The following is a 14,174-nucleotide window of genomic DNA, read 5'->3' as shown; positions in this document are numbered from 1 at the left end:
TCCGCTAAGGTGGAATCGCGGGGTGTAGGGCACTTGAAGAAGTGCAAAAGACTTTGTGACAGTGTAAAATGCTCTTACTGAGATAAGAATGTATTGAGATGAGAAGCACAAGCTAAAAGCCTACAAGAATTTAAAATTTAATCAAGCTTTCAAAGGGTTTCTCATGGAAGGAAATCCCATTTCTCCGACCGATGCAAAACAAACGAATGAGATAATGTGAAACCAATAGCGTAACACTTTATCAGGTTGACTCTAGAAATATCATGTCTTAGAAGGTACTTTTCTACAGCAAGCAAATTGTTAACAGTTTACAGAAAGGAAATAAATCATGATCCCAGTAGAACAGCCTTTCCATTGTTTTTGAATAATTCTTGTTTTGTTTCAATTTATAAAACTGAGCACACACACAAGTTAATATGATACAGAATGTATAAGCCAAACAAAGACAGAACTTACAGATAGTGGTTAATCAGCAGCAGCACACAACTCATAGCTGGTAGGGAAGTTTAAAATTAAACTCATGTAATTTTGAACTCTGACACACACTTGCCCAATGTTAAAAAAAAACCACTACATTTTGATTAGGACAAAAAAACTCAAACTTTTATTGATTCATTACTAGTTCCAGTTCCCCATCTCTCTCATTTATCAAAAGAACTGAAGAGCAAAGAAAATTTCCCACTATTTGCCACCTACAAATAAGATATTTGAGGACTCAAAAGGTATCTTGAAAAACCTTCATCTTTTAACTTCGTGGAATGGACTATATGAAGCTGACACTCTACCTACAGGCATTCAAATTCCACTAGCTGCCTATATGACAGAATTTAAAAGATGTTGATGAAAATTGATTCCCTTACAGTCCAAATCTCAAAATATGTACAACTAAGTTAATGAGTACTACCAGTATGAGGTCAATGCCCCTGCCTGAAATCAAAATGAAATTTATTGTCTTAGACACTGTGTCAAAGTTCCTGCTGAACTACAAGTTGAGCTTTCGCTATCTATTGTGATTTAATGGCCAAGGGGAGGAAAAGGCCTTTTTGATAGAAAGACTAAGTTAAACCAGAAGCCTTGCCTTAGCTGCAGCAATCTCTCTTGGATTCGAAAGCCAGTGCGCTAAGCTCCTGCCAGTCAGAAAGATACCTAACCTCAAGCTAACCCTTGTTTTGTCATTTCTGAATGGCACTCAAGCATCAAAGTTTCCTAGGCAACTGCAAAAGAAGTAATTAATTTTACACAATGCTATAATGAACAGCACCAGCATTTACTGTCTATTCTACTTGGCCAATTGATTGTGTAGGTCACAAGTATCAAAAAAACAAGCCACAGTTGAGAAGGAGACAGGCACAATTCAGTTTTTGATTAACGGATTTCTTCATCACTTGTTTTCAAATCTTATTTTAAACATTCACAAATAATACATTTTCTATTTCAAACAGCAAAAATGCCATCACACTTGTGCGAACGTCAAACAAAGCGTATTGAGGCACAAAGAAGCCAGAAGGAATTCAAGTAACAGTCAGAAAGTAATTTGGAAGATGCAATTTTTTTCTAAATCATAGAGATCTTTTACACTCTATTAAAAATAAACCAATTTTCCCATCCCCATAAATTAAACAGCTGACTTGCATATATATACATACCAAGCAATGAAATACCAGCTTAATTTTTTTGGGTAGTTTTTCATAAAAGATGACAATTTTCTATAAAAACTAGTCCTTGAATGCTTGAAATCTATGCACCTACCAGATAAGTATTATTTAAGAGAAATTTGTTTTTTAAAAAACCAAAAATATATGTTTCTCTATACTACCTAATGGCAGCTAAAATATAATGATAATTTTTACAGTGAACTGGTCATAAAAAGAAAAATATTTTAAACTGTTACTCTATAGATAGCTTCAAATAAAAATAAATTTCATAATTTAAATGAACTGGTCAATAGGTTAAGAAAGAAAAATAGTGTTAGAACACTACAGACACTCTTGCTGACATCACACAGAATAATTACAACTTTTGGTATTTTGTTATAAATGCTGTAAAAGTGTTTCTATGAAAAATGCAATGTTCCCCCATCCCAAAGAAATTTAAACAGCCATTAAAAAAAAAAAAGGTTTTAAGATGCATTTCTTTTAGCTTGCATGATATAGCCTTTGGACTTGATAATTCCTCTGCTTTTTACAATGACTGAATACCGCAGAAGCCATAAAGGAATCCACTCGCTTGCTTTCACGTTCTGGATGCTGTCCTGAAGAACTTCTTGGAAACTTGCTTCACAAAGTAATTCTGAAGTTAAAAAGGGACATTTGTGCTTAAAATAATGTCATGTAAACAGCTGCAAAAAGCAACACTTACTAAGAGAAGCCTTTTCCTACAGTCAAAGATCCTAAGTAGTGCCACTAACTCTACAGATCCACTCTTCCAGAATGCATGTAGGGTAAAAGCAGCTAAATATTACAGAGTAAATCTTCAGGACACGTTTTTTGCAACTTTGAGTGTTTCCTACAAAACCAATTAACTGAAATTTTAACTATACCAAATGGAGTTGATGAGTAGAGCCATTAGCAGGAGAAAATGAAAATTAAATTTGAGAAGCGAGCTAGACAAACTAGAGGTGAATTAAGCATAAGGCTGAAATCAGCGAAGTACTGAGCATTCAGAGTTACCTCTGCAGTCACTGGAAGCTCAACATTTATAGCATCTCCCATAACTGGGCTCATAATAACCACAAGCCCAGAAAGCATTAAAAGGAATGGGTTTAAATGCCGGAAAGCAGGAAAGGAAGGCAAGTACAAATCCTCCTTGTTTCCTCTGAAAAATTAGTCAAGAGAACAATCTCACTGATGAGGGGTGCTCCCAAAAGACAGAATCAATACTCTCAGCTGGTCATTACAGAAAAGCTAAGCTTAGCAAACAATGCATAAAGGAATCATTACTTGTGCTGTTTTCTATCAAATCCTCTTCTCCTTCATTTCATGACTTACGATAGAGAGTACTTATTAAATTGCAAGTTGCATTTTGGACTTCACGGGACATGGAAATTGTCAGATTGAATGGAAATTCATCCTGCACACTGCCAGAGCAGTGATAAATCATGCTCAGGCACTGATGAAGTTCATTAGTTGTAACAGTGGTACTATGAAGCCTATACTTCATAAGTAGCGCTTCATATAGTCTTTGGGGCCAAATGGAAAGGAAGGAGAAGGAAGGAAAAGTATCATCATGAACAGTTGGTCAGAACGAAGAATGTAGGGAAGGAATTAACTAAATATTGTTTAAGACTTCTCATTACTCCAGCAAGATATTTAAGGTGTCCTTATAGTGAAGAAGATTAGATGATGTTTGAAAGAAACTAATATAATAACCCAGAATATTCTAGAGAGCTGGCAACCCAGTTCTACAGCCCAAAGAAAAGCCTCCAATTTCTTCAATCATTGAGCAAATGAATCACTACATAAAACAAGTGAAGAATTTACAGCAACATTTTTTGTAATAATGTTAAGAAGTCAAGACTTTGAAAGAATCCTACTTAAAGCATAGTAATTTTACAGACCTAGTATTACCAAACTACTCAGAAATCAACTGACCGTTAACATTTCTATGTAATCTATTTCACAGACAAATCCTGGGCAAGTAGACTTTCATTTGTCATTTACTGCCTTCAGAAACAGAGCTGTCATTTCATTCTATGTTTTGTGGAAATACGCAATTCCATTAACATACGTATTACAAACATCTCGTAGGTTGTTCCTCTATTTACTCTATTTTCTCTGATTAAAACTATTTCAAGAAACTATCTGAAGCCGAAAGATTGCTTTCTCCCCCCTCTTCCTTGAAGCAACAGCAAGAACTTAATAGAAATATTTTATAAAGGAGAAAATTTTAGAATGTTTGGCTCAGGATTCAAATGTAACAAACTTTGAAAAGATTATTCCCAATTTTGTATTGAATAAATGCACTTCGAAGGCTTCTATTAACTTAGCTGGCAAAGTCGTACCTTTCGGGTCATTGTGAGTTAACAGCTGTATGTCACGTTGTTTTGCAAATGCTGTGAGATCAGGTGGCATCACACAGCAGGAAGCTAGGTTCACCTGATTGCTACTTGGTTTCACCTGAAAGTAACAAAACACTTTTATAAGAAAAAAATACTAATGGACTTACTTTAGTTGTTTCCCCAATACCCTCTATTACAACAGAAATTTTGCTTTCAACAATTTGCCTTTGACCATTGTTTTGAAGGCTGAGCAAAGCTAATTAATTCTACACGACTAATTAATGTAGGCAGCTCTGCAATTCCCTGCAGCACAGAGCCCAGAACAAGAGTAGGATCTAACTTCAGGTGCTGCCTTAGCAAGAGGAGTGCTAAGTCACTCCACTCTGACTTCCTATCTGCTTTTTTTCCCCTCTCATGTAAAGCTTACATGAGCATGGGCACACACTAGTACCGTCCTCCATCACTCAGCTGTTAAGAGGCAATTTGAGTGCTGCCCTCAGCTCTGAGGGCCCCGACACAAGAAGGACGTGGACCTGGTGTAGCGAGTCTACAAAAGGGTCACAAAGATGATCAGAGAGCTGGAGCACCTCTCCTATGCAGACAGGCTGAGAGTTGGGGTTGTTCAGCCTGGAGAAGAGAAGAACCCCTTCCAGTACCTAAAGGGGCTACAAGAGCTGGAGAGGGACTTTTTACAAGAGCATGTGGTGATAGGGCAAGGGGAAATGGCTTTTAACTGTCAAGGCAGGTTTAGATTAGATATTAGGAAGAAATTCTTTACTGTGAGGGTGGTGAGGCACTGGAACAGTTACCCAGAAAAGTCGTGGCTGCCCCATCCCTGGAAGTGTTCAAGGCCATGTTGATTTGGGCTTTGAGCAACCTGCTCCAGTAGAATGTGTCCCTGACCATGACAGGGGGGTTGGAACTAGATGATCTTTCAGCCCATTCTATGAATTAGTCTCATTGGACAACAGAATATTGTGCTACTTCCCTCAGTCTGTCTTCCTCTTTACATTTAAGCTTTCCATTCAAAAAGCATTTTTCCTAGGGGAAATCCCTCTATTCATAATACAGCTTTAAGTGAAAACAGCTATGTTTTCAGAGTCACTGGAATAAATCTGAAGGTGTAGGTGTACTGTTTATACTTTCTAAATATAAAAGCATTCAAAACTCAAACCTTCAGTACCTCAAAGAACCTGCTACTGAACAGACCTGTGGTTTCCAGCTCTTGGTGGTCAGTACATAAGAACACTGAACAAGCAACAGTCACACTTTGAGCCTCCCCCACCTTGAATAACATTGTGACCATCCATAAAATGCTGACAATAACAGAGCTAATTAATAATTTGTATATAAACCCATTTATAACAAATGTTTCTAAGTGTGTCAGCCACAAGCAGTTATTCTGTCCTAAGAAATGCTGTGAGTTGGAAGTTTGTTCTCACCTGTGCCCACAGATACAGCTGCTCTAACAGTGTTTTATCCAGGTCGGAGGTACCTATGGCAACAATCTTTTTGTTTTGAACTAGATTTTCAAGTTCTTGCCAATAAGGTTGCAAATATGCCAAGGAGAGGTTAGTTCCATCTTCAATGGGAGGTGGGGCAATAATGACAGAGTCTAACTGAGCAACTCCGAGGGCAGAACACGCTGCAGAAAAAGAACAAAGACACCGAAAAATCTTTTGTGAGACACAAACATAAACACCATGACTTCTAATTCAGCAAAAACCACACCTCCTGCTTCACTCCACTAGCCTCTCATTCACCATTTGAAACTGCAAGTGTATCAGCAGTCAAGAGAAGTAAACAATCTTTAGCAAACAATCAAACAATCAAACATGCCACTTTAAAAGACCAAGTTTCAACTGTAAGTCTTGGGAAAGAAAGAAAAAAAGCAAAAACCAAAACCAACAGAAAATGAACAAAAGCATGAAGCTTTTTCTCCTTTTCAACATTAAAACTGTATTTTCCTCTAAAGACAGTGGTGACATACAATTCTTTATTCTTTCACTCTCAATTTCTTCTAAAATTTGTAACTTTCACTCTGAACTATAACTCAAGGACAGGGCATGGGCTAGCAAAACTACTTAATACACGTGAGGAGTTAGACTAAAAGCACACCAAATATGGAGATTTAATGTAGGAGAGAAGTGGAAGTATTGGAGTATCACTGAGCTGGAGCAAAAATGCACATCATGAGGCCTCTTCAGCACAGCAAAAGGAACAGAACCAAGTAGCTAAATAAATTATTTTTTCTTAGAGAAGGATTCTATTAATGTATGTTTAACAAATGGTACTGCAACTTGCAATAAAGAGGCTATTAACTGGGGCATCAATAGAAAAGAATTATATCCGACCCTTCCTTTTTTGGTCACCCCTTATGCCCAACAATCTTATGAAGTGGTGAAGTTCTGTGCTGCTCACAATTACTGCTACGTTAGGCCAACAAACTTTATGTATCAGTACAGATATGGTATTTTCAATAAAACTTAACTATTTCATCAGCTACTTACAGCATTGATTTCCTAAATAATCTCTGAAATACCACACAGTCAGTAGCAAAGTTTATCATGTTAAAAATAACTGGCAACTAACAAGAACTACTGTATCACTGTTATTAAAACATCACATGCTATTCACTTTTTAACAAGTTTTGTGGGATAGAATAAAAACTTGCTCCTGCTTGAAGGAAGGAATCACATTTGAGTTTGTGGACCCAAGGTCACAGTGATCCACATTTAGTAAGTTTACTGACTGAACTAATGTGCAAAAAGATTTGATTACCTAAGTGTCAATTAATAGGAAAACAGGATATATTTGTGACAGTGACTAAATACACCTCTTAGAAATAAAATTGGAACCTATCCCATCGAAGTTCTTGAGTAAAAAAGAAATTGTACCATAATTCTGAGTTTCACACTTACCCAGGTCAACTGCATCTCTGATCGATGGAGAATTTGATCCAACGATGAAAAGCTTTGCTATTTTCAAAGAAACTGGAATCAATAACTAAACAAGCCAAGTATTATTAATATATAGCCATTTACTTTTGCTATATACACTATTAATGAGTTCTTGGGTAAAAGGTTTTTAGAATATACACCAATTACTTAAAAAATTGGAAAAAAAACAACTTTCTGAAAGGTGACTGCCCAATAAAGACATTGTTCTCTTAACTTTCCACATTGCTGTGCAGTCTCAGAACAAGAAATCATCCAGTTAGGTGATCTAATGAGCTGTAAAGCATCAAGACACTAAGCAATAACCGTAACAACCTGTATAAAAACCCCAAATGTAATAGTACGAACAGACTTCTTCACAACTTACTGAGACTCAAAATGTACTAGTGTTAGTTTGGACTGCCTCCTTCAAGTTCATCATATTCAACCTGGAAAAATTATGCAAATAAATGTGCTTCCAATGCTATTTCTTAATTCCAGTATTAGCTGTAATATTTTGCTTCAAAAAAGTCAAAGACTCACAAAATACATTTAAAATATCTTGAGGTGATGTAAGTTAAAATAGAAAAATGTCAAGGTGCTTTAAAACCTGCAATATTAATTCAAGTCTTTCTTAGACAACGTTTAGATTACCCAAAGTATCTCGGTGTGCACTGGTGTCATCTGACTTTGCAATTACAAAACACAGTAAAAAAAATATACATATATGAATATCCTATTAATGACTGCATATGAAACCTTTTTATGCCACTGGATTTTTTACTGTATTCTTACCTGATACTTTCAACTCATCCCTTTCTTCAGGATTTATTTTTTCTATAGCTTGAGCTACAGTACATTCCAGAACCTCCAGTGTTTCCTGTAGTAAGTACATGAGACTTAGGAGCAACTCATCAAGAGAAGACAGTAAGCCCCTGAAGAATGTATTTAAAATTATAAAAAAAAAAAAAAGGCACCTTACAGCAGTTAGACAGAAAAATAGTAGAAAAATGCAATGACAAAAAGTAACCCAAGGCTTCTTGATTTTTGAGGGGAAGTCAGAAAAATGAAGATATATAAAAGGCCCTATATGCCTCTAATATAAAAAAGTATAAATTACTGGTAAGAATTATTGGAACAAGATTTAGTAGTTCTAGGTCTGATTTTATGATGCAAAAAGACTGCTGTGCTAATTCAAACTACACTTTTTTTCAAAAAAGCCTCATGATGAGCTGAAAAAAACCCCATGAGAATTAGGAGATTTGAGTGTTGGATGGGAACATCTTTGCATAAAAGTATTTTGTAATTTCACTGAAGCCTGTGAAAATGATGTAAAATACAGATTTAAAATAGTAATTTTGAAACTAAAAACTAGGAAAGTTTCAGACTTTTCACCGTCTGACCTCATTTAAGACTAGGCTGACACTTCATGTCAGCTGGCACAAGGTGACTTTTTAAAGTCTTTATCTACATGAGACTTTGTATTATATGCATGCACATACAACCAAAAAACTTTTGCCCCAATCAAAAACTCTTTGGTAATTTTTGCTGCCCTACCAAAAGATTCTCAAGTGAGCCTTTGAGTTATTCAATAACTCAAAGCATTTTAAACAGCATTTTAAACAAAAGTTAGCTTTTTTTTTTAAATTATTGGATATCAGTATAATTCAAGACAGAATTTGGAATTATGCAGTTAACATATTTTGATAGTAAAACCTAGCTTACACTAAATAATTTACTTTGATGGATCACTACATCTTACAGAGACAAGTGTTTATGTTCTTTTCTTGAACAATCATTAGTTCCTCCACATATCATTCAGCAATAACTGCCTCATACTCTCCAGTCTGGAATGCAGCAATGTGCAGCTGATGCCATCATTACACAAGAACTGGTAACAAAACCCGAAGAAACTATCAAGAAAGATTTTTAAGTTTGTTTTTGTTGTTGTTTTTGGGTGCCTTTTCTTTTCCTGAAACATGCTAATATTTCACAGAGCAAATAATGTATTTAGCGGGAACCTAATATTGTTTTGCTGAATTTCAGAAACAAAAGTGAAAGAGAAGCAGGCAAATACACCCAGATCTTAATGTCAGATGTCCATGTCTGTGGCTTTAAGACTTATGCAGAAGTCTTTAGCTCTCAAGGGAAAATTGCCACTTCTGCATCTTCAGAAGTATTTCCGAAACAACAGATGCTACACTTCAGAGATCCCCTCCAAATGGGATGGTTCTCAGCTGTCTATGAACTCCATAGTTTAGAGAATTCTCCACTGAGTTTCAATAAGCATGCTAGCAAACTTCCATGGTACACAGATTTGTTTTTTCTAATTGTCCCAACAATTAATTTAAAATCTTACAGACCAGGATTTTTGTTTCATAAGAATTGTCTTATCTGCCACCAACAGGATTCTTTCTTTACTTTGATATTTCTTAACCTCTCCAAATTTACTAAAGATGAAGAAAAAAAAAAGGGAGTTAAGATATATTCCTTTAAGGTATCTGGAGCTGCATATACTTTTACAGAAATTTAGTAGATTGATTTATATTTCAGAAGTGTAACCACGTACCCATTTCTCTGATTTCACATGTAACGTGGATAACATGCATAACATCTCTCCTACCTGATTTATGTCTTGTCCAATCTTTGAGCTCCATTCAGTCAGTGTTTTCTGGATGCAGTCCCGCACCTGCAAAACATTTTTTCATATTGAAGTGTGAGTATGCTAGAGCTGCACAGAAATACAAGGGTTCATGGACGGAAATACAAGGGTAGGACAGACTGAGGAGGTGAACTAATAACACCACTCCACAGAAGATTCTTCCTTCATATCTTCTGAAATTTGTTCAAACTAGCTTACTTACATATTTTCCTCTCCTCTTTCAGAGTTTTAGCAGTCATACAAGTACTTTATTTCTCAGACCAATGCCATCCTAAAGGAAAGAATAATGCTAAGCCAGCAACAACTAGGGTGTTGGGTGGTTTGGGTTTTTTTTAATGCAGAGATTCTTAAGTTACAAAGTAGTCAGATAAGAGCATATGTGCTGTAATTGTAGAAATGAGGCTTTACAATCAATCAGTAAATACTCATTATATTAATTACCTCTCTTTTCAAGATGCATACAACCCTTCTCATTTACTGCCTACCTACTCCAAACCACTAGTGCTTTTAAGTCCTTCATTACTGTAGGGGGAACCTTCAGATCCTACCCCACATTTGCATTTTTCCTGTGACAACAGATGCAAAATAAACTCGACTAAGATTCTGATCGTGGATTTTCTTGAACACAGCAAGATCTAACTATTGAGTCTAAATCAGCTGATAAAATGCATTCTGTACCAGCGTGATAGCTGTACCAATGATGCAACTTCCCTCTGATCCGTCCTGGGAGTTAAGTACAGGTACTGCCCGACTGCCCTCTGCCACAGGTAGGAGCACTTCCACGAGCTGCTGCTTTACTTCACTTTCAACGGTATATTTTATAACTGTGTGCAAACCTACTCTTTGTACCATTAAATAGCAATTTCCTATGACACCTACATTAATTCAGAGAGCTCATAACACCATGTGCAAACTAGCAGTCAACACCTCCCTGATATCACAAAGACACAATAGAGCAATAATACTTTGTGAGCACATTCTACACATTCTTTCCCAGTCATTTATAATAGCATTTAAAAAAAACCCTGAGTCAAAAGGCCAGAACTGACCCAGTAAATAGTTAAGCACAATAACTCTTTAATAAAATAATTCTTCATCCTATTTTGATGCAATTTATAATGCTATCTTTTCCTTTCTGAGGGCGAGACAGTGCTAAACATATATACTCTATATGTTGCTGCTTTGCAACTACCACAGTTCATATTTCTACTGCAGTTATGCACAAGCCTCTGACTCCAAAACACACCACTCTCCTGCCCTCGGGCCATGTGGAAACCGAAGTGTATTTGACTGTTTTGACCAGCTTTTCCAAACACAGCTGCATTCCTAAACTCCTAACACTGTGTTCATAGTTTGCAAAATTTTAGCTTACATTCTGCCCCTGAGTACTATACATATACTAACTACACCAAATAGAAGAGTTAAAAGCTAATTTATTTTCGATGATTAACACCAATATTTGCTTTTGGAAATCCAGCAACTCTGGAAAGCAGCCAGATTTCTCTGTAAACAAACGAATTTAAATACTTTAACTGATGAGTTATGCATGCTGGCCACTCTTTATTTAAGAGCCCTCCAGAAACTACTCACACAAGGGTGCCCATAAGGATACAGCTATGTCTTTGCTACAGAAACTAGCCCTATTTCACACAGGTCACAGATTCTTTAATAAGTAACCAGGCCAAATAAAAAAGTTATTATCACATGACAACTAACAAGAGCATGATGAATTCTTCCTTCTTGTTACATCATCCTCCCAGACACCTTTCTTACCATTTGTGAATAATTAATGTGCACTCATCCAGCTTCCAGGTGATCAACAGCGTCACTACATGGCAATAACCAGCCAAACCCATAGTTTTTCTAATTATTAAGTGACTATTCTGAGATTACTGTGTCATGATGAGACAGCAAATACAGTGGTTCTGAAGTTCATGGCCGTAGGCTCTCCAGATATTTTATGAGAACTGTTCTAAGTGTTGATACATACTGCTAAAGGTAATACTTTTAAAGTGGTGATTAAAAAGTTCTTTTCAACTTTTTAACAAAGAATGACAGGTATACTCTTTAAAGAGGACAGCGATGACTACTTTTCCCAAGACCTGTCACTACCAAGAAATTAAATTAACTTCAGGTTAGAAAAGAGAATTTTCATCACCTGTAATGCAAGCTCATAGCTATTCATATTTTTACGTTGCTGAAGAAGTATCAGGGATCTCCTTTGCCATTACAGGCAGCACTTAAACTCGCAGGGGCTTTAACTCTTCCTTCCCGAGACCCGAGGCCCGGGCCGGCTCCTTCCCCGGGCAAAGTGCTTCCGGGGGCACGGGGGGCCGACTTCCCCACAGGGCAGAAGGCACCAAGCACACAAAAACGAACAAACCCCAGCTTTGCCTTTCCCATCTCCCGCCGGCGGCGGGCGCGGACCGAGGGAGGCCAAAGCCTTTCCCCGCGGTGACGGGCACCGGGCCAGCCCGTGCCCTGCCAGGACAACAATCCCGCTCGGACAGCGCGGGGAGCGGCACCCGGCGCTCCTCAGCGCGCGCCGGCCCAGCCCCCCGGCCCCAGGGCGAGCCCCGCTGCGGCGCCCCGGGGGAAGCCTCGTCCCGGCGCTCACCTCCTCGCCGGGGGTGGCGGGGCACTTCTTGCGCAGGCAGCCCCAGTTGAGTAGGTTGCCGGTCTGCAGCGTGAGCCTGCCGGCGCGCTCACAGCAGCGGCGGGGCGCCCTCCGTACCCATGGGGTCCTGGCGCTGAGGCGGCGCGGCCGCCGGGCTCTCCGTGAACCCCTGCGGCCCCGGGCAGCGCCGGCCGTGACTCAGCGCCGTACGGGGCGGGGGCGGCGCGGGGACAATGGGCGGCGGGGCGGGCCCGGAGCGGGAGCGGCACGCGGCACCGCCTCCGCGCTCCCTCACGGCGCGGGGCGCCGCACGCGCAGCGCCCCCCCTGCGGACGGACGGGGCGCAGCGCGCGGGCGGGGCGGGGCGGGCCGGGGCGGGCCGCCGGGGGGCGGGCCGGGCCGGGCCGGGGGGCGGAGCGCTGTCCCGGTTTCGCCGCGCTCCGGGCGGTCCGGCGCCTGCCGGGACCGCAACCGGGTCGAGCCTGTGTGTCCGTCCCGGCTCGGTGGTTTGGTCCTGGTCCGTGGTTCGGTCCGGGGTCCGGCCTCGGCGGGGCAGCGGTCGCGACACCCCGACCGGTGTCGCGCCCAGAGGAGTACCCGGGACACACGTGGCGCTGCCCGGCGGTAGCGGCCGAGGGTTCGGTAACACCCCCCGGGCCGTGGGCTGCTGGGCAGGCTCAGTAAATTAATGAAACCATCTGAACTATGGTCTTGGCGCGTTCAAGTGACAGATAGTCGTTGATAGACACCAAGCTAAAAGGCCCAGACAAGGCACCCAAGCGCTTATCCCGTCTGGCTGTGTTTGCATTTGGGGGAAACAATGTCAGAGCAGGACTTCAGTTTTACACCAGTTGGTTCTGGAAGGATTGTGGTTTGGGGATTTTGTACTTTTCTTTAAGAGCAGGGATCTTCTCGAATGCCACATGCTGACTATTAAAGTCCTTCTGTACTGGAGAACCGGGGGGGTGGTTGGCTTTTTTTTTCCCCCATAACTCAAGTTAAAGGGAACAGTGAGCCACATATTGTAATCTTCTTGTCAGCTTGGGAATTTGAATTGTGTTTCTAACAGATTTTCCTTCCTCAGGCTGCATGTTCTGCTAATAAAGAGAACCAATTTGCATAACTTCTGTCTGTCTGAAGCACTGCTTGATCACTCTGGTACAGAATGTTAGTTTAAATGTTCCTTATATTTATGTTCTGATTAATTTTTTCATGTTGGGAAACGTTTTCCTCATTGTATATGATTACAGAGCATATGGAAATGAAATATACTGAAAGAAATGCCAGCTTATTTGGAAAAGCAGTATTTTTTTTTCTTTTTCTGTAACATAAAAATCCAGAAGGTCTAACCAGGCCCAAAGGTTAATCCCTCAGACTCAGGGTTGGCTTGGGAAGGAGTGTACATCTCCATATTTGCTCATATTTACACTAGTAATGAATGATGTTCTGTTAGATCTTTCTGATCAGCCTTCTGGCTTTCCCATAGAGGCCTTTTCTTTTGGTGAAATTTATAATTTGATATTTCATTTAAGTAGCTTTGATGGTTATAATTCCATGCAAACAAATTAAACTTGGAGATAGCAGAAGGTTTTCAAACATTGCGTAGCATAAATCTTTCTGTTTAATGGAAATTTATGGCAGTGAAAAAGCAATGTTCCTTTGTAACCTTGTAGATTTTGCTGATATTTAATTACCTTAGCTCTAGAAAAAAGGATATCACATAATGAAGAACGGGTGGAGGAAAACAGCATCAGCATCTGCACTGCTTTATGCCATGCATTTCATTGTCAGTGACGGCAGGAATATATCACAGGAGAAGAAGGGATCCCAGCAGAGTTCTGTTGTCAGTCCAATCACCCCTGAAACATCAGGTAAATAATCAAAGAAAGAAAGGAGGACGTTTTCTAGCTCATGATTAGTTGTATTTTTGCAGGTTATCTCATTAAGCTACTTCAGATCTTA

General features: G+C 39.5%; 2 protein-coding genes across 4 annotated transcripts in view; one reads left to right on the top strand and one right to left on the bottom strand.

Moving 5' to 3' along the window:
- Positions 1–581: 581 nt before the first annotated feature.
- Positions 582–12,333, bottom strand: GCLM (glutamate-cysteine ligase modifier subunit). The gene is given in 8 exon segments (XM_018072174.1): positions 582–2,289; positions 4,001–4,115; positions 5,440–5,642; positions 6,919–6,975; positions 7,729–7,813; positions 9,557–9,622; positions 12,213–12,302; positions 12,304–12,333. Coding segments are annotated over 8 exon segments (816 nt in total). The 3' UTR covers positions 582–2,119.
- Positions 12,334–13,852: 1,519 nt separating this feature from the next.
- TECR (trans-2,3-enoyl-CoA reductase) overlaps positions 13,853–14,174 on the top strand; it is a 23,819-nt gene continuing 23,497 nt past the window's right edge. For all 3 annotated transcript variants that reach the window (XM_018072173.2, XM_018072171.2, XM_018072172.2), the window contains exon 1: positions 13,853–14,083. In XM_018072173.2, the coding sequence (XP_017927662.1) occupies positions 13,982–14,083 (102 nt within the window). In that variant the 5' untranslated portion in view covers positions 13,853–13,981. The remainder of the gene's footprint in view (positions 14,084–14,174) is intronic.

This window comes from Manacus vitellinus, unplaced genomic scaffold, assembly GCF_001715985.3.
Source record: "Manacus vitellinus isolate BGI_N305 unplaced genomic scaffold, ASM171598v3 scaffold_21_pilon, whole genome shotgun sequence".
NCBI classification, from domain to species: domain Eukaryota; kingdom Metazoa; phylum Chordata; class Aves; order Passeriformes; family Pipridae; genus Manacus; species Manacus vitellinus.
This window is presented reverse-complemented; position numbering and strand designations above follow the sequence as displayed.